At 36.9% G+C, this 21,152-nt stretch overlaps 1 protein-coding gene across 7 annotated transcripts; it reads left to right on the top strand.

Annotated features, from left to right (window-relative positions):
- Nucleotides 1–34: 34 nt before the first annotated feature.
- On the top strand, nt 35–20,716 carry LOC119789340 (inosine-5'-monophosphate dehydrogenase 1b). 7 transcript variants are annotated; one of them, XM_038294185.1, is made up of 17 exons: nt 35–550; nt 7,201–7,299; nt 7,471–7,548; nt 10,732–10,780; nt 15,333–15,434; nt 15,529–15,603; nt 16,180–16,185; nt 16,368–16,574; nt 16,654–16,741; nt 16,817–17,016; nt 17,820–17,910; nt 18,019–18,114; nt 18,218–18,361; nt 18,478–18,622; nt 18,701–18,844; nt 18,921–19,004; nt 19,087–20,716. In XM_038294185.1, exons 1-17 carry the CDS (start codon nt 336–338, stop codon nt 19,106–19,108), a joined length of 1,845 nt encoding a protein of 614 aa, XP_038150113.1. In that variant the 5' UTR covers nt 35–335; the 3' UTR covers nt 19,109–20,716. The 7 variants fall into 7 exon arrangements, with proteins under 7 accessions (XP_038150113.1, XP_038150112.1, XP_038150115.1 ...); XM_038294184.1 differs by having other exon boundaries at nt 7,468–7,548; XM_038294190.1 differs by lacking the exon at nt 35–550 and adding an exon at nt 5,221–5,378.
- The last annotated feature ends 436 nt before the right edge of the window (nt 20,717–21,152 follow it).

Raw genomic sequence — 21,152 nt, 5'->3', positions numbered from 1 at the left:
GGTATCTTGCAGCAGGCAGGTGCATCCTGTGCACCAGAAGACGGAGCAGTCTGAGGAAAGCTTCTCTTTTTTCAGACTCAGACTTTGTTGATAACCAACAGCAGAGGGGTCTGAGCACAATCCAGGATTTATACTGGAAAACTTGCATTTATGTATTTGCATTTATAAACCTTTTTTTCTTATTTTGCTTCATTTGGGTATAATTTCCCTATGGATTTATCATTTTAAGTGGCTGTTGGATGATTTGCTTATGTTCAAAATTCTGCTGACATAAGTTGCTCCACAACAAGGCTGAGGGGCCCCTCAAGTTTCAGGGTCAGACCTCAGGGCAGAGGATGGAAAGATTTGAAGCCAATTACTTTTTTGATGAAGTGAGAGAGAGCCAGATTGACAATCGAAAGGGTTTAGGCGACACACAGTCTTCGTATTTGAGTGGCCAATCTAGGGAAGGGGATCATTACATCTGGCACATCCACAATGTCCATGGACATCAATCGGCAGCACAGCGATACATGGCCACACGGATTCAAGCAGGTTTTTCTCCAGAAAAGTAAGTATTTGTTATAAGATTGGAAAAATCTTACACACAAAAAAAAAATTCCTATAGAGCTCAGAATATTTAAATAAAAATATCGGTATTGGTGTAAAACGTGTTTAAGAAAAAGCAATATCTGATTTTTTAAAGTGTTGGTTCAGGCTTTCACTAAGCACATCTGAATAAATGGAAAAGTATAACACTATTCACAGGTAGGTTTTTTTTCACAAATGTACTGAAAAAATAAGCTGTTTTTCCAAATCCAAGCATATTAGTGGAAAATTGAGCTGAAGGTAGAACTGCCGGAAAAATGTCTGTAATGACAAAATGTCTTAGGTGGGCTAGGTAGAAAAAAGGACTTCACTGTTGCTCAATATATTATTTTGGAGATCCAGAAGCCTAAAAAAAGCGAAGAGACGTCCAAGTTTGTTAAAGACCAATGTGAAATGTTTACAGTCAGTGATGATTGGAGGAGCCGTTTCATCTGGATTCGGTTTATTTTGCTTTGTCAAGTCTTTGGTTGTCTATCAGGAAATCCAAGATCACTTGATCTTGTCTCTGAATTGTTTCAGCTGATCTTAGTACCTGTTCAAACAGTATTCACTGCATATTTGCCTGCAAAGGGGCTGCACCAAGCACAATACATGCACTTTAAGAATTCCTTGGTTTAACTGGTCCAACTCATGTTGATCTATTCAACACTAACAGCTTATCCTGAGTTGATAAGTATTATTTTGAACCTGACACCCTCCTGTTCTTGTGCAAATGGACAGAGGAACTCACTGTAAAGAATAGAGTAAAAAGCATCCAGCAGGGTGAATAAATAGTGTTGAATCAAGTGCTCGAAATAGCTGCATGTCCATAGAACCACTGACCCATATCTGTAATGAACCACATTCAAAAATGCAGAAAAACAGTGTGCAACAGACCATCCTGAGTCAGCTAAACAGATTTCAAGTAATGCTTCCCAACAATTAATAAGAAAAGGAGCTTTAATTAATCATCAGACTGCATCCCCGTCTGCTGCTTGCAATGGAAAGTAAAACAAAGCGTTGATTGGTATTATTCATTATCTCCTCCCCTTTTATAGATGCAGGAAGGTGATGAAAGATCTATTTAGTGGTGAGAAAGCCACAGTTAATAATTTTAACTCACACCTGTTTGATGACTAGGCCAATGTGTTAATTAGAAGGAATTAGTGTGTGAGGAAAACAGTTAGATCTTGCTAGGTTTGTGCACAGTGAGTTCAGAATTACATCTGAAACTGTTGCTATAAAGACTAACTCATGTTCAGTTTCAGTTTTTATTTTTATCATTCTTAAAATGACCTTTTCATTTCCTCTACAGTTAAGTGCCAAGTACAAGCTGTTATATGAAAAGAAGGCAGTCAAATAGAAAGAAAGACAATATACTTAAATATAAAGCACTAATTGGACATCAGATTTTGATCATTTCTGACAAAAATTATAATGCATTACCTTTTATTGTTAATTTTAGCTAGATTTATCTAACTGCTTTCATGTGAATGAAACTGGGCCGGTGGCTACTGCTTTATGCATCCAGCCCAATTGGGATCATGTGATTGAGACCAAATTTCAAACAGCCTTTCCTAACATCAACAAGATGTTTCACTTAATAAAAGGAAACAAGCATGACGGTTTTGATTTTGGAGAGCAGTCATGAGACTTATTAGTTTCTGCATACCTATTTAGCAGACCTGCAAAAACTCATAATCTTGTTCTCTGTGTTCAAAAGTTGGGCATAAACTGTTAAAGAGCATATTAGACCTTATGGTGCTTTCAAAAAGTAGTCATACGTTACTCTTCGATTTGTCACATTTTTTCATATTACAACTACAAAAATGATTTTAATTTAGGGGATTTTAGTAAACTAAACACAAAATAGGGCATATTGTATTTATTTTGATCAGTTGCTCTCCTTAAAGACCCAATTCTTGGGAGGTCTAGACCAAGACCACGACCAGTTCTGTTAGGGGGAGCTGAGGTGGAGGTTGTGGACTCCTACAAATACCTCGGGCTGTGGCTGGACAATAAACTGGACTGGACAACACACACCAGCCACCTGTATGGCAAGACACAGAGTAGGATGTACTTCCTCAGGAGGCTGCGATCTTTTAACATCTGCAGCAAACTGCTGTGGATGTTCTACCAGTCTGTGGTTGCCAGCGTCCTTTTTTACACTGTGGCGTGCTGGGGGGGCAGCACATCTAAGAAGGACACCTCCAGGCTGGATAAACTGATCAGGCGGGCCGGCTCTGTGGTCGGCATGAAACTGGACTCACTGGTGACGGTAGCAGAGAGGAGGACACTGGACAAACTGCTGGACATTATTGACAATGTCAGTCATCCCCTGCACACCGTCATCAGCAACCAGAGGAGCCTGTTCAGTGAGAGGCTGCTCCTTCCCAAATGTAGGACCAACAGACTCAGGAACTCCTTTGTCCCTCATGCCATCAGGCTCTATAACTCCTCTCTGGGGGGGAGTAGGAAATAGAGTTAAGAGAACAGAAGTGAAGGAGTTGTAGATACTCGCTTTGGTTTTTATAATCTGGACACTCTTTTTTTCTCAACCATTCAAGTGCAATACACTACATAACTGTTAATTTAAGTCATTGTTTTGCTATAGCCCTCTGTATTTATTTGTCTATCCTCATCCCCCAATACATCTTCCTACACCTTATTTAATTGATTTTATTTTTCTATTGTATATACTGTGTCTAAACATCCTCTATTTTTCTTGTATGTGCAATTTTTCCTGCTACTGGAAATACAATTTCCCGAAGGGAGTAATCCCAAGGGATTAATAAAGTCAAGTCTAAGTCTAAGTCTAATTATCTAACACCAAGCCCCTGCTCCTACTCACCTAATCAAATACCTCATTTGATAGATATATCTCAACTCATTACCAAATTTTTCAGCTCCTTTCTAATATTAAACTTCATTCAAGTTGGTTCAAGCGAATAACATTCATAACATGTCTAGTTTTTTTTCTTTAATCTCAGTTCTACTCCCATTGTTTCTGTTAAGCTTTACTGTTTCCCCTAAAGAAAAAATACATCCCAGATCATTATGCTGCCACCTTTTTTGTTTATTATTTCTGGATAGTTACTTCAAGGTAATTGATTGATTGACTTTATTAATCTCAGAGTGCAGAAATGTTCTCGTTACAACGCCTCAATAGTCAAAAAAGAAGGAAAAGGTGCCAAAAGGAGGAAAAGTTGCATGGTGGGTTTATACAGTACAGTATATTAAGCAGTGTGTCTTTAACAACTTGAGTCTCTCATTTAACAGGATTAATATATTGTGGTTATTGCACAGGGTATCAAATGGGCATTTATATAGATGGGTATATATTTATACCCTAAATGCACCAGGGAGCATTATCCAAGATCCTTCCTCTCAGTGGCTATAAGACTCTGAAACCACCACTGTTCCCAACAACCTCAATAAGTTCTTACATTCACGCTCACAACTTTGAGCATTGTGTATCATTGCACAAGGATGTCTGCCACCTATAGCAATAAGCATGTTCTCCTAAAACTTCTATTTTGGTCTCACGTGATTTTATCTGAGTTTAGAAAGGTGGAATACAAAAATACACATTCTGCTTTTCAGATGTTAAATATCAAACAATATATATCAGGCAGAGAGTGAATTTCCCCACTGTGGGACAATAAAGGGATATGTATTTACATGTTTAACATATCACTACAATATTTGAACTGGTCTGTCCTGTTCTATAACAATTGACTCTAGATGTGGATGGCGGCAATGATCTGCATTGGATGGCGCACATGACGTGAATTAAATATTTATAAACATTCAACCGAAGCCAAGAGTAACGAGTAGCGTTTGTTTTAAAAATGTAAAGAATAGAAAGTACAGACACTTGTGTGAAAATGTAATGAGTAGAAGTCAGTAGTAGGAAGAAAAATAAGTAATGGAGTAAAGTATAGATACCTAAAAAGTGTATTTAGGAACAGTAGTGAAGTATTTGTACTTCGTTACTTGACACCTCTGCCTAAATGTTAGACCTTCTTCAGTTTTTAACAGGACTTTTTCTAAGAGTTACTAACAGAAAGGCTCCCAGCATCATAGATCCTTTACTGTACTTTACAGTGAAACAATTTTCAAAAAACAAAAATCAGTTTTTTTATGTTTAACTTTTTTTTATTATATAATCATACAAGGAAACAGTATACTTGTGTGAAAATGTAATAAGTAGAAGTCAGAAGTAGGAAGAAAAATAAGTAATGGAGTAAAGTATAGATACGTAAAAAGTGTACTTAAGTACAGTAACAAAGTATTTGTACTTGGTTACTTGACACCACTGGTGAATATGTGAAATATCTTAGAAAACATCCTTAATAACTGCATCAGCAACATAGCTACTGTAGCTGACTTGTCCTGATGAGGTGGTTGGTGAATAATCAGTAGTAACTGGAATTTTGGTCCTAAATGGCCGCCATACATACTCTACTTGCACTTTTTATCATAAAATCAGCACCTCTCTGTCTTAATCTTAACTGCCATCTATGAACTTGCAGCTGCAACTAATACAAGTCTAGCAGGGTTCCTTTAAACTAAACATAAAAGAAGAAGAAAAGTTGTCCGTTCCGCATTTGAAGCAGCAGAATTGAGTGGGTTAAAGTGGCCACATGATGGAGGTGGGGAAGAGGGGATGTGACGCTGCTCTGCTCTCAGTACATAACAGCAACACTGTCTGTCTGCAGACAGCGAGCAGCCACTTCTCAGCCTACTACTCATTTACTCCTTGGACCCACGGGGGACTTCTCTTTTCGTCTCGTTCTTTTCTCTACAAGGTAACGAGCTAGTGATGCGTTCACGGTCACCTTGTTGGGGTTTAGCAAACGCTCACAGCTGGGAAGTTGTTTCTTTTGTCAACGTGGGCACCTGGTCTGTGAGACTGCTGCTGCTAGCCGAGCCGAAGAAAGATGCTCGACTTTATTATTAGGAGGAACTTTAAAAGTTTGAGCCAGTTCCTGCACTATTAAACGTCGTAAACAAGAGTCGTTGACGTAAAAGTCTCGCAAGCCGTTATTTGGACGTTAAGACTGGATAACAAAGCTGCTAATGCTAAATGCTAACGTTTTCCTCCACATGTCTGCAAACTGAAGTGTGGATGTTGCTCATGTTATCAACAATTCATCACCGTTTTTTAATAAAGTAATATATCATCATAGTAGCGGGTTTAATAAGACTTTTGCGATTTTTATATTTTATTTTAATAGAGCAAACGCGTTCAAAAGCTTTAGGATATTTTATAAAATATTGCCCCAAGGGTAGACTTTAACTTTTTTGTTGTTGTAGTCGGAGTTACAAGCTGGTGGTGAGAAAGGTGTGCTAGTTATGCTTTTTTTAAGTAGCCGATATCATTTGACATTATTGCTCAAAGCTAATGATGTTAATCATTGACTAGCTAACCTAAATACAACATATGAGATGTGTTGTAAACATCTGTTGATGCATCTTTTTCTCCCACAAAATAATTAGTGATTATTTACTGTAAAGTTCTAAGAATTATAAGTTAGTTTTGCTTTTTGTTCTTTGCATGCAGGTGGTAAGGAATCGGTACCTCTGAATCGGTAACACTGAACTTGCCTTAGAAATCAATCAAATTAAAATAAGTCTTCCCTTTAAATATTTACAATACTACTTTTAGCAGTATTTTAAGTATGATTAAAATATTCGCACATCTTTTCTAATTCGGCATTATTAAAATACACAAATGCGACTTTTTACCGTGTTTATTTTGTATATCTATGTACTACTACTCCCTCAATAAATCACTGATTACATTTAATGTTTCAAATAGCTGCAGGGATTGATTATTTTATTGTTTCTTTTGCATTAATGGGATGAATAAAGCTGTAATCTTTTAAATCTAATCCCAAGATCCATTTCAGGCTCCACCAAGATCATCTCAAGACATAAACCTTTGCAGTGTAAATAATGTGCACCTTATATTTCATTTTGCATAATCAAAACTAGGTAGATTTCCTGATACTGCCACTATGTTCATGTTAAAGCCTGTTAACAGATTAACAAGATTAGGAAGTTACCATATGGTGGGTTACTTTTTATTACCAAAATTTAAAGCTGCACCTGCAATGGATACGAAAGGCTATTATTAGAGGCTCCCTATATGCACCTCTATGTAAACAAGAAAGAATGATCTGAAGCACCATATTTTTGTTATCTAGGGGTGTGGAGTGCTAGCAGCTAATGTTTGCTAGCAGCCGATAATCTAATCTAGGTCACCAGGCCACTAAAGCTAGAGTTGAGATGCGTTTTGTCTTATGCAGCATGATTGTTAACTATTTTTAAGGTATCTGTTTTTGAACTCAAAATGTTGTTTTTGCGCGCATTAGCAGGTCGATGTCCAGATCTTTGCTGCTGGTAGAGTAGAGTGAGGTCTATCACACTGCTATGTTGTTTACATTTTGTTATACATTATTTTTAAAACAGTTACTTTGCTTTGCATTCTATCTAACATTTGAATGAGTTATTTTACAGTACGTCTGCTCCAGCACACTATTAAAAGCCTTTCAACATGTGCATATGTATTATTTTTCACACAGAGCCTCTGATTGAAGTTGCCTCTCTTTGTATTTTTTTTTGCAGCATGGCGGATTATTTAATCAGTGGTGGTACAGGCTACATCCCAGATGATGGACTCTCAGCGCAGCAGCTCTTTTCAGTTGGTGACGGCCTTACATACAAGTAGGTATCCCTGCATCACAGAATTCTCATTTTATTTTTCTTCCACACATCTGTGTAAAATAGCCAAACCAACTCCAAATGCCGTAAGATTTTACGACCTATTTTCACTTAATGGTGGGTTAAGTGTGCACACCAGTGCTTTGTAATAGTCGACGCATTTTGAACCAGCAGATGTGACCAACAGTGTGTTGTCTCGGATGGCCATACGGCTGAAGAGCTTTGCTCTAAAGGAGATGGGTTGACTTACAAGTGAGTAAACCAATCATCTTCAAACTATTAAAGAAAACCCTCTGTCTGTCCAAAATCGTACATTTTAAGGGGTAAGCAAATTATTGCCCGTAAAACATTCACCTTTATCACAAATTTTAAGATGGTTGTCATGGTTTAAAGTGTTTAAATTTGCCTGAATGCTTAACTTGTCCTGGTTATGGGGATGAAATTTGCTTCCAGTATTCATAACATTGTTAATTATAGATTTCATAAACAGATCAGCAATGTACTTGACTTCTTATCTACATGGGATGCATGCCTAACACCTAATGTTCTTTCTGACTCATGCTTCGGTCTTTGATTTCTTTGGAAACCTTAGTGCTTATTCATCAACCTTTTTTGCTTTGCTCTTCGCATACTGGTGACACATGCCTAATGGGTCAGCTAACCATCCAACTGTGAACCATATCTAAAGTTGCAGCCTGAGGTTTACATATGCTGTATAAAAACACACAACCTTTTATTCTTAACATCTGACATTATATCAAAAGGTTTAGGACTTTTGGAATCACCAAAAAAAAAAAATCTATTTTTTCTCTAAAGTGTGCATTTAACATGCACTTAAAACAACACTGGATTTTTTTTTTTTTTTTTTTTTTGGCCACAGGTTAATTGCTTGTTTTATATCTGTTTTGTTGCCTAACAACAATGTTTAACTTGGTTAGTTCTGGGTCTTAAGGAAAGGTCAGACTGCCGTAAAGCGGCGCTCTTGGTCACATGACATTCAGTCTTGGTCCACCTCTGTTTAGTTATATAGTTTAGCTTTAAAGAAAGGTGGCCCATATGAAGAATATATGATCTGTGTGCTATATATTCACCTGAATAATCATTTAGTATATTTGAATTTGCTGTAATTGTTGAGGCAAAAGTTATGCACCTTTGATTTAAGATTACTATGCTTTTTTTTGTTGTTGTTAATAGTAGAATAAACCACAGAGCTGTGACAGATGGAGGTCTGATTACATTTGCACCATTTTCAAACTGCTCTAGAAGTTCAGTAGGAACCTAATCTGGACCAGCTACTGCAAATAGTTCAAACCCTATTTGGAGTTCTGAGTTCTTTTAAGTAGACTAGATATGATCTGTTATTTAGAGAATTGAAAAAAGGAGTATTCCTTTTCCTGGTGTGATTGAATATTGTAATTTTAGAAGGGAGGATAAGTAATGTTTATTTTTCGACATTATAAGTATGCCTTTAGTGTTAAAAACACAAAGCCATTTATTAGTGGAAGTTATTTTAACAATGAATTGAATAGACGCATTCTTTTTCTAAATTGTTAACCATCTCTGATCAATGCTGAAAATCCCTTTACAGCTAAACCCCAAAAGAGTTCTTAGCTAAAATCGCTTAACTCCTGGCTTCCCTCTTCCTGTCTCCTTTGCTTCAGCTTAAGGTTGCGCTCCTACTCTTGTTAAAGGTTTTACTAAAACTGCCTGAATGGGGATCATTTCACTCAGTTTATGCTTCCTTTTGCTGTTCTCACTCTTTTTTTCCACAAAAACAAAAGAATATTGGATTCCATCTAGCTGTAATCAAAATTCAGTGTTTATTTAATTTTTGTGTGAATGATACTCAACTTTTTTGTATAATTTTTTATTTATTAGACAAAATGTAACAAGAAGACAACCGAAACACAAGCTTTTTGTCAGAGCTAAACACCAGATGTAGAGATTGCTTTTTAGTTTTCAGTCTATGCTTTGGAATAATAGGTGCACCTACATTTTTACTAAAATTCTTCAGTCTTTAAAGTCACATTTCATCAATATTATGGGCTAAAATTAAAGCTAGCACTATTCAGAGTTTAATTAGTGAAAAATTGTCATCCTAACTGTAAACTGGTTAGTTTGCAAACTTGAAACGAGGGAAAACGTTCACCTTCCATTACTACATGGATGCTAAACATGCAACCAGAGATGGAAGAAAACACACCGGGCTATCATCTCCCTCCCTATTTACAGGCTGAGCTTCATTGTGTTGGTCTGAAATATAAAATCCCAATGAAGGAAATGTAAATCAGAGGCATTTATGTGAGCATGAGTGGAAAAGGGGGAAGAGTATGAATATGTTTTGCAAACAAACGACCATGCAAAATCAAAATTTCCTATATTCCATTATAGTACAGTAATATGAACCAGTTGTATACATATTTTTAAATGTGCAAAACAATACTTTGAGTTACTATTTTCTGCTTTGATCATTTTTTTGTGCAAAGCTGTCAGATTTCTCTTTGTCAGCCAAAGACGGGAACAACCATGCAGAGCCATATTGGTCCTTGTTTTGCACCTTGAAACACTCCCTCTGAGCATCATGCATTTGTCTACATTTAACATTCAAATTTAAACCATAATAAGGCCACAGCCGAGCTTTAGTTTTCATCAGGGTTCAGAGCCTGTTTGGCTGTGACTGTCAGTTCAGGCTGAGGTTTGAGGCACCAGCTAAATGTTAACAGATGTGAATGCTTACTGTTTGTGGTGGGACTCCTGACTTTTAGTGTCCCATTCAGCAAATCTATTTTAGTCTCTCCTTGTCTCCACCCACGCTGGAGCAAAATAGTCTGCTTTCATTCTTCCTTTAACTCTCTCGCCACCAATAGGGCTAATCTTTTCCTGGTTTTGAATAATTTCTACTACATACCTCTGATCTGACCTTTTCTAAAAATACATTTTCCTATAGCCCTGTGCCTTTTCCGTTTCTCCACTGCGTCGTCTCACACCCAACTGCAAAAGCCACTAAATACACACAGACAGCCTGAAGGTAGAAAAACATCATTCCTATGTGGATTTTTCTTAAATTATCTCATTCAAGTTCCTCTTGTTTTTAAACAAGCCAGGAGCTCAAAAAGGTCAAAGGTATCTTTTTCAACAGGTTCATCAGGTACCTGACTGTGCTTGGTGCCTTCGCTTACCTTTTTTTTGAGAACCATTTAGACACCCTAAGGGTTTTAGTCCTAACGATAACATAAAATGCATTGCTTCAACTATTTAATTTAGCTTAAAATGTTCAAATGTTGTTTTCCAAGTTTCTCTTAATGTTATTATTGCAGCTAATTTGTTCCTCTGTGAGTGTCTAATTTTGCTCAATGATTTTTTTAGACGTTGTTCATTGTACACAAGTCCTTGATATTTTCCCTTGACCATCTGATTTCCTTTTTTGTCTTTCAGTGACTTCCTGATTTTACCTGGCTTCATTGACTTTACTTCAGATGAAGTGGTGAGTGCACACTCACAGACCTACATGTTCTATTCACCTTTAAAGGGGGTATAGAATCATTATATAGGGTATTTGGTGCTGGTCCCTAAATCTCTCAACTTGGGGTTTCGTTTGGATTCGCCCATTTTATGGTGGAACATAGAATTATGAGGTTTGCAGAGAAAGAAGGTGTCGATGGGCTTTGAACTTCTCTGTATTTCTATTTCACCCACTGAACTATCGTTATTCATCCATGACGATGTAAACTCAGTTTTGCATTCTATGACCCCTTTAACAAGAGTTTTGTGTCCAAAGATCTTCTATGTAAGCTTTGCGTTTCTTAAACTTGCTTGGCTCGTCTCATACTAAAGTGAACAGAGTGTTTGAGGGAAAAAAAAAGACGGCAAAAAAAGAAAAGCTACTCAGAAAATCTTACACCTCACACCGCAGCCTTCTTTCCTAACTCCAGCTTTTTGCTTTCCATTTCTAACCTACATCATCTCTGCTGACTTTCTTTTTTTTTTTTTACTTGCTATTTTTGCCCGGTGTGGTTAACCACTCGCTGCACCAACACCCTTTATGTTTACATCCATGTCTGGTCAGTGGCTCATCCGTCTCTTCCCTCAGATGAGTTAATCTCCTGGATTTAAATTTAATGAAATCTCCCTCTTCCGTCCCATCCATCTCTGAGGGATTCAGTTAAAGTGGTCTATAATCTCTTTATGACATGTGCAGCGATAAAGAGCGTTAATTTTTTCAGTCAAAGCAGTGTTGAAAAGGAGACCAGTGGGACAGACTCAGTTTGACATTATTTTAAAGATGCCTCAACGCTCTTTGCCAGCATATTTAAAGAAATGTTAACTTTTGATTCAACTGTCAAACCACCTCTTTAAATAAAGGCCTTTTATTAAAAGTTCTGGCCTATTGTAAAACCGGACCTATTTCTGCTCACAAAAATCATGGATTTACGCTTTAGAATAAAATTTAAACCTCTTTGTTCTTTTTTAAGATTTCATGCTACAAAGAGGGTGATCAAAACAGCATCTGTTTCATAAACAGACTGTTACAACAGGAAAGTCACACTAATAACCAGCTAACTTTCGCATAATTTTATCTTTTCTGATATTTCTGAAAAAATCTGAACAGCTAAAGTTCCTATGTTTTCTTCAAGGAAAGTGACATCTAGTGGCCAATTATGGTAATAAATGAAAATATCTCAACCCCAATAAGTTATGGTTGTTAAGCTCTGTTCTCTTAAAGAAGAAATCCTGGATTCTAATGGATCCGGGATTTCACGGATGCCATTTTGATCGTATCTATATACGGCCAATTTTTTTTTTATACTGAATTTTCTTTGTTGTTAAAGTTGTAGGGAAGTCATATTTAATATTAAATCATTCTGGCTTAAACATGTATACACATTTGCTCTATCAGACTATATTGTCCAAAAATTTAGAAAATGTCTATAAAAAAAAAAAAAAAAAAATCATGTATTAACATTTTTTTTATTTTTTTTGTTATCTTATGTAGCCCAGTTAGTTATACGTCAGCTTGTACACCTGAATTTGGCCAATCATATATCAATGGTCATCTGTCAATAGGGGTGTGGGAAATAATCGTTTTGGCGATATATCGTGATATTTGGCTGCCCAATATAATATCGATCTTTCACTTCTTAGTATCGATTTTCAAAAAAATGGTAACCTAAAACATTGATGGGAAAAAGGGCTACCTCTGCACCACCACTCTGGCAGAAAGCGCTGTGGAGCCCTTTAACTGTGCGTGCAGCACCAAATCTGTATTTGAGGCAGTCACAGTGGAAGAAAACCCCAAACAACATGGATAATAATGCCTAATCAATATTTTCTGATGAAAATATACAGCACTTGCTGTTTTATCTCATCATTTGATTTTGATAGCTGGGGAAAATATGGCAATATACAGTGATACTGCAATATCATGATAATATCGTATCGTGACCCAAGTATCGCGACATGTATCGAATCACAACACTCATGCCAATACTCACCTCTATCTGTCAATCATCTTTTTTCGGTCACAGCATCTTGATTCATATGTTCCAGCTAATATAGGCAATGGCTGAAATAAGAATAATTAACTTTATCATTGACTTCTATCCCAGTGTTCACGGGGATGGACGTCTGTGTCTTCGGCAGCCATATAGCTAACAGAACTGGCAGCGTTGTGAGGCAAGGGCTCAAACATGTACGGCTGTAAGCCTTCTACACCAAACTAAGCTTCGGCCGCCCTGGTGTCCTCTTCAACAACAACTTTGTCCCCGCTTTCCTCCTCTTAAAAAAAAAATTGATGACGGAGGAGGCTCATCCACAACCTCCAACACAAACCTCTCCTCTTGCATGTTTCCACTGACCATGGCGTTCCGTGACAGTGTCGTTTCTAAGTCATCAATTTAGTGCCACTTGGTCCCAATGTCATGTCCCATTGGGACCCTACTAGCACTAAATTGCTAACTGGTTAGCAAGATGTTTCCGAGACACCGGCCACAATCAAACTTGCTTGTGAACCTTCCGCCAGAACAATGCTCACTCAGGAGCATTCGGAACTGCAACCGTTGGAACAGCCGCTTCCCTACGACTTTAATAGGATCTTTCTATAACAATGAGAGCTACAAAGCTTTTTTTTTTCTCTTTTTTTTTGCTGCTAATATGCTGATTTAAAAAATTGGTACATCTATAAAGTTTTATAATTTATTCTGCCAACTGTTTTAAATGTTGACTTTAAAAAAAGATATATGCATTACACATTGTTAAACTTGTAAGATACTTCAAAGCAGGAACCTATTGGGTTAAAGAAGATTCTTAAAATACTTAAAATGCATTTCTGTTGTATAGCTTTGTAAAACTATCGTTAAAGGATGGGTATGTCATTCTGACATGCTGTCAGAAGTTGACGCCATCTGTGCTTTAGCTTTTTGTTTTTAGTGTAATCCTACAATCAGTGTTAAGGTTTTAGCATTACAGTCAAACTAGTCACTGTTATACTCAACCAGGCTGATATGCTCTGTTTTTTTTATGAGCATAGCAACCCTTTGAATCACTTGGGTTTCCTTTCTAGCTCATTTCAGGACAGATGCTGAAACATTTATGATAATAGAGAGGATTTGTCGGCATAGTGAGTCTGACTGCCTTGGAAAACTGCTTTTAAACACATTCACCTCCTTATTTGGACACATGCATGAGGGAAGCTTTATGAAAAAGTAAACCCCATTGCATTAAGACTGTCATTGGCTCACCCAGGGGTTAGGGTAAAAAAACAAACTACAGCCTTGAAAGCAGAGAACCTGCTTTAAAATAAAATAAAATAAGCCCACTGCTCCCCAAGGGGATGGGTAAAATGCTGAGGTAAATTTCTCCAATGTGAGATCAATAAATTTAAGTTATTATTATTTATTGACACTCTGTCATTCTATGCTTAGTGTCTGGTCTCCAAATGCCCCGAATGTGCTTAAGAGTAGAAGTTTTCTATTTTAGATTTTTGGTGGAATCTGTGTATTTATAGGTACTGTGTTGCAACAGGCAGGTATCATGCTAAACAAGAAATTAAGGGTTCGAAACTGCTTTAAAATATTTCTGTTCCGAGTGTTTTAAACTTCTTATTCAGAAGTAGGGATGCAAGTTATTGATTTGATTAATTGATTTCAAGTTTATTGATAGACTAATTAATTAGCTGCATTTTTTAAGAAAAAACATGAGTTTTCGCTGGTATAAATAAGGAAAAATAAGTTTAAACGATTAGCTAATTTTAATTTGTGAATATAGTGGGGGGGGAAAATAGAGGTGTATCGACAGGAAAGTAAAAAGTCATCAGCATAAAGTGAATCTTTATTTTTGGGATGCTATCAAAGTGACCTGAATGTCCCCGAAGGTGGTAGAGAGATTATGAGGCCTTTTAATGACTGGAGTGAACCAAGTGGGTAAAAAATATCGTGTGGTTGTTTTAAAAGGAAATGTTTCATGACTGGTGCAAAGCCTCTGCTATCTTGCAATACATGAAGTTTCATGCTTTTGTGCAACATTTTTCAAATCCATGATGTGTTTGAGACACTGCTATGATAATTACAGGCTTTGAACCACAAAGGACCTACTGGGTTGTACTGTCATTTATGAAGTTTCTTAACATTTAACAACAGTTTTCAAGCTGTCATTTGTGTTAGAACTTTCCTTTGATTGAAAGCAGAAACATTTTTTGACTTTACCATGAACTCCTGAGAAACACAGTGACTCCCTTCTGTAGTTTACGTCTGTGTCAGATAAAGAGCCGGACTAATTTGCTGGTTTCCCACCCGAGGAATGCTGCTGCTGTACTTTTTTTCTTTCTCTCACATGTGGAAATATAACAGGTTTTCCTGGGAGTGGATGATAAGTGAAGATAAATGCTGATGTTTAAATTGATTTTCAGCCTTCTTAAATCACAGTAATGCCAAACTAGAAGACTTTTCTTAATAAGGCGTACTCTGAACTATTTAGTATATTATGCCCTCTGCTGGTTGAGGTGTTGAATCGACGATCAAACTCTTGATGTTCTCTTTCAGGACCTTACATCAGCACTAACAAAGAAAATCACCCTTAAAACCCCGCTCATCTCCTCCCCTATGGACACCGTCACAGAGTCAGCCATGGCAATTGCAATGGCCGTAAGATGCAAAAAATAGTTTTTTTGTTTTTATTTATTTAAAACTACAACTTTTTTTTTTTTTTTAAGTAAAATGTTTTGTTTTCCCTCTGTAGCTAATGGGAGGGATGGGGTTCATCCATCACAACTGCACACCGGAATTCCAAGCAAATGAAGTCCGGAAAGTCAAGGTAAAAGGATATTTTCTGTTTCTGTCATGGTCCCTGTTTTGTGACTCTTTTTTTTTTTAATATTAGGCCTGAAACAGCTAATCAGGTTAATCGTGATTAATCAAATATTGAAATGGTCGTCAACTAATTTAGTAATCGATTAATCTATGACTGGAGTATAGCCTTTAGCTGACAATTATACCAAAATTGTAGTAAAAAAATACATAAACCTTTTTGCATTTAAGATAAAAAAAATAAAATAAAAAAAAAAAACAAAACAAAAACACAAACATCTTCATCTGTCAATATGCTCTATCCAGAAGTGGAAAATATTTTACTGCAGCTGGTTTGATTTAATACATCTTCTTTAAGAAACCTTTTGCTATGCGATTATTAATTGATTAACTGAAAAAATAATTAAAAGATTAATTGATTTGCAGAATAGTCATTAGCTGATGTGCTAATATATAAATATTTGTAACTGCAGAGATTGTTTAGCTTCTACTGTTTTTGTTTCATTAATTTCATCAAAGGAAAAAATTTTAAGCCTCACTTTTGCCTTAACCTATTTTTTTGTCTTATCTTTTTTTTGTATAGCATATGGTAAATTTCTCTTCTTGTGTGTTTGCATGTGTTTGTTGTTGCAGTGTGTGTTTTTCCTTTTCGTGTGTTTCTGTTTATTAAGTGAAGCTTTTCTGCCGCTTTTGCTGCTTTACTCACAAAGAAAATATCACTCATTACAGGATAATTAATTATCTTGTGTACTTCTTGTTTTTGTTTTCCAGAGGTTTGAACAGGGCTTTATTACTGACCCAGTTGTAATGAGCCCACGTCAAACTGTCGGAGATGTGTTTGAAGCTAAAGTAAGGCACGGTTTCTCTGGGATTCCTATCACAGAGACTGGGAAAATGGGCAGCAAGCTGGTTGGCATAGTAACCTCTAGAGATATTGACTTCCTCTCTGAGAAAGACCATGGCAAAACTCTAGAGGAGGTAAGTAACCTTAAAGTTCTGGGAGTTTTTTCTAAATAATTTTTAATTCAATACAATAATCATGCTTTTATTCTTTCAGGCTATGACAAAAAGAGAGGATTTAGTGGTGGCTCCAGCAGGTGTTACGTTGAAGGAAGCCAATGATATTTTGCAGAGAAGCAAAAAAGGTGAATACTAGTTTGTTTTAAACGCTTTTTAAAAGTCCTGCTTGTTGTTTCCTAAATTTTGATCTAATGTTTCAGGCAAGCTTCCAATTGTGAATGACAACGATGAGCTGGTGGCCATTATTGCCAGGACTGATCTGAAGAAGAACAGAGACTACCCCCTAGCATCAAAAGACTCACGCAAACAGCTCCTCTGTGGTGCTGCCATCGGCACCCGGGACGATGATAAATACAGACTGGACCTACTGGTGCAAGCTGGGGTAGATGTCATTGTTCTGGTAGGTCTTTTTTTTTCTATTGCATATAATTGACATTATTTTTTAATGAGAAAAATGTTATATTTCACAACCCAGATGGAGAAAAAAGGACTGTTGTGGAAGAGTGATTAGCATGACCTGCAGCAGTTTGTTCAAGTTGGGACTTGAACTTGCTGCAGGGAGAGTTTGTTTTTGTCGTCCCCACACTGAGCTAAACCACACAGCACCTCCTGGTGGCCGTTGTTGGTCATTGAGTGACTACACAGTATTTCTACCTTTAAGAATTAAGGCATCAAAATATTGCAGAAAGCAGAGCAGGTTTTTTGAAAACAATAGTTTATAATTAATTAAAACATCTTAAACATTTCTAAGCCTAACCTATTTTGCTTTTTTCACATCCAGTCCCTGTAACTCTTTGAAAATGTTCTTAACTCTGAATTGAGACTCATTAAAAATAATTGCAGGATCTTTGTGCTTTATTCTCCACTAACAATCCTATGGTTAAAACAATAATGCTTTCTATAGAAATCAATATCACATTGTTAAAAAGATTGATTGTACCATGACAAATAGGCTGCACTTGTTTGCATTGATGACATGTATGTAACTTCTTTAGGGACAAATTCTGATGATGAAAAGCATGTCATATTATTATTATTATAGCTACACTGGTGCATTTTGTTTTGTAAATAAATTAAAATGCTTGAACTATTTTCTATATTCTATTCTATAAAAGGGAAAACAGGATATTATAATACGTTTTGAGTATCTTTTGGGAAGTGTTGTTTAATTTTTTAACCTACCATTTTCTTGTGTATTTATAGGACTCTTCACAAGGCAACTCTGTGTATCAGATTGACATGATTAACTACATTAAACAGAAGTATCCTGAAGTACAGGTTGTTGGAGGAAATGGTGAGTTTGATGTTATTAAAAAGAGCGGAATACTTCATAACATGTAAAAATATGGTTTTAATGAAGATGTTCTTGGCAAAGGTAGACATGTTTACTGTTTTACTGCAGTGGTTACAGCAGCCCAGGCCAAGAATCTGATTGATGCTGGTGTGGATGCTCTGAGGGTTGGGATGGGTTGTGGCTCCATTTGCATCACGCAGGAAGGTAAGACGGCAGTGCAGCAGTGAGATGTTTGCTAAAACAATAGAACTGCAGTCCAATATGGCGTTATATTCTTCCCTAAACCATTTTTCTCCTTTTTTTGTAGTGATGGCCTGTGGACGACCTCAGGGAACATCTGTGTACAAAGTAGCTGAGTACGCAAGGCGTTTTGGAGTACCAGTGATTGCAGACGGTGGTATTCAGACCGTGGGCCACGTGGTGAAGGCTTTGTCTTTAGGAGCATCAACTGGTAAGACCAAAAAGTTTAGATGCATAGTTATGTGCAGTGATGTTAGTTAACGGAGTGCTGCATTTTTAAATAACTGTTTTTATAGCTTGTGTGAAACTTTTGACTGTCTGCAACAGTTATGATGGGCTCCCTGCTAGCTGCGACCACTGAAGCTCCTGGAGAGTACTTCTTCTCAGACGGTGTGCGGCTGAAGAAGTATCGGGGTATGGGCTCTCTGGATGCCATGGAGAAAAGTACCAGCAGCCAGAAGCGGTACTTTAGGTGAGTGCTTAAAAGTCAGGAGTACGAACATCACATTTAAGTTAACCAGATATTAAGTAGCTGATGTTGTCTCTGCAGTGAGGGGGACAAGGTGAAGGTAGCTCAAGGCGTGTCAGGCTCAGTCCAGGACAAAGGATCCATCCACAAATTTGTACCATACCTCATAGCTGGAATCCAGCATGGCTGCCAGGACATCGGAGCAAAGAGCCTGTCTGTCCTTCGGTGGGTTTCCTGTTTTATGTGGTTTATTTTTGTAAGATTTTTGTACACCGTATTAAAGAATTTTGTTTGTTCTCAGATCCATGATGTATTCTGGGGAGCTGAAGTTTGAGAAGCGAACCATGTCTGCACAGGTGGAGGGAGGGGTTCATGGACTACACTCGTGAGTTGCTAAAAGATTAGAACTGAATATTTATGATAACTGCAAACTAAACGCTGCCTTTTGATTTCCTTTGCTTTCACAGATATGAGAAACGACTCTACTAAATGGACCGAAGTCTGAACTAGTTCCAATATGACAGTGACCAAAAGTTGAAAGACCTCTGCCAAAATTTGTGTTACACCCTCTGCTTCCTCTGCGTTGTGCACATTTCCTCACTGATCACAAACAGCTGATTTGGAGAGGAGGGCCACATCGTAGCAAACGGAGAATCTTCAAACCCATACTGATTCCCCTCGGACTTTGCTCTTAATAAGTGGCGCATCAGGGTTAGATTTCTTTCTTTTTTTTTTTTTTTGTATCAAGAGTATGCAGCCCTAAACCAGGTTAGTGTGCATGGGCTGACAGTTGTGAAAGAGACAGCAGTGTGATTACAGTGTAGTAGGGACAGAGTGAAGGTGCACTGTGTTGTATTCGTCCTTTCAGAACCAGCCGTGGTGCAGATCGGCAGCGTCTTTCGCACTCGTTTGGTTTTCCATGCACACCAGCAAACATAGTCGGAAAGTTAACTCATCCCATTTCAACAAGACACCGATGTTTGCAGAATACAAGACAACACATCTCTCTTTGTACCCTGTGAAAGTCTAACTGCAGTTATTTTCCAAATACTATCTTTAGGTCATAACAGATGTATGCTGCTTATATTCCAGCACATGTTGTTTACTTGGTGTATTGTGCATTCTTACAGTTGAGACGTTTGTCATCATTGTTTATCAAATCAGAATAGCGGACAGATCTGCAATGTTTGACCCACTTTGGAGATTGATGCTGAGCCAAATAACCAGTGCCCCATCTCAGTGTTGTTGGTATATTTTACATGGAAGGGACCAAAAGCTAATGAGTATCAGTTATGTTTAGGTTTAGGATATGTTTAATGGGTCAGCCATAAACCTTTAGGCAAAGTGATTATTTCCGTGTTTGTAATCAGAATATTTTTCACAGAAAAACTTTCTAATAAAAGTGCTTAGTCCTGGCGACTTTGAATTGATCTGAAGGGTTTTTTTGATAATGCATGTTTTTTTGTTTTTTTTTTCACTTAGCCAACTTTGGCTGTATTTATATTCTGCTAAGATTATAAACATACTGCCAAGTGGATTTACACTTCTGTTTTAAACCTTAAAAAGCAAAACTGGTGCAGCAATTTGCTTATCTTGTATCTTGTTTCTTCTTCCTGGTCAGGCATAAATGATGCATTTTTTTCCCTTTGTTCACCAGAGGTATGCCTTGAAACAGATGGACTCATGATGACTCAGTGCATAAAGCAAACCTAACACATTTTTTATATTTTAATTTTTTCAGTTGATGAAGGTTAAAAAAAAAACTTGTTTTCAGTTTCCCCATTTAAGACCGGTTATTTATACAATATCTAATGATCAAGTACTGGGTCTTGTCAGTCCATCCAGAAAGCACAACTAATGTTTTATCGATGTTTCTCCTTTGTATACGTTTTAATCTGTCAACAGTTGCTACAACAATGTGGTACTTTTTGCAATCAAAAAAACCAAATACCCTAAAAAAAAAGTTTCTTTTAAAGTGATGGGGAAAGACTTAGTTGATCCGTCAGGGATTTTTGAAGGATATGTTTACAGTAAAACACCCAAAAGAGGAAAGTTGATTTTGCTGTTTAATATGTCAAATAAATACATAACACTGTGCATGAGCTCCTGTTTTTTTTGTGTGTGTGTGTGTGTGTTGTATGAGATGAATGTTAAACTTTAATAACAGAAAAGGAACATAAAAGTCAAGATAAATTAATGAAAGGAGGAGACTGTATTGTGCAATGGTGGGAAAAAAAGTACAGATTTATTTACTTATTTTTTTCCAACACTTTGTTTTTGATTTTCTAAAAATATCTGACAGACAACCCGAACCAGGCAATTTATAGGTTTTTTTTTTATTTAAAAAAAACTACCTACACCTCTCTATGTATTATGATTTAAAAAATTAACCCAATTCTTGGTTTATACTTTAATACCCATACATAGGTCAGATCTATGATGGGTCTCTAAAATGAAGAAATCAGTTAATTGGATAATATGAAGAGGCCAAAAGATACCCCACATTGATCTAAAGCAATAATAAAACGTGATA

This window comes from Cyprinodon tularosa, unplaced genomic scaffold (genome assembly GCF_016077235.1).
Source record: "Cyprinodon tularosa strain WSP-4 unplaced genomic scaffold, ASM1607723v1 ctg336, whole genome shotgun sequence".
Taxonomy (NCBI): Eukaryota; Metazoa; Chordata; class Actinopteri; order Cyprinodontiformes; family Cyprinodontidae; genus Cyprinodon; species Cyprinodon tularosa.
Note: the sequence above shows the minus strand (reverse complement) of the source record. Positions and strands in the feature narration are given on the sequence as shown.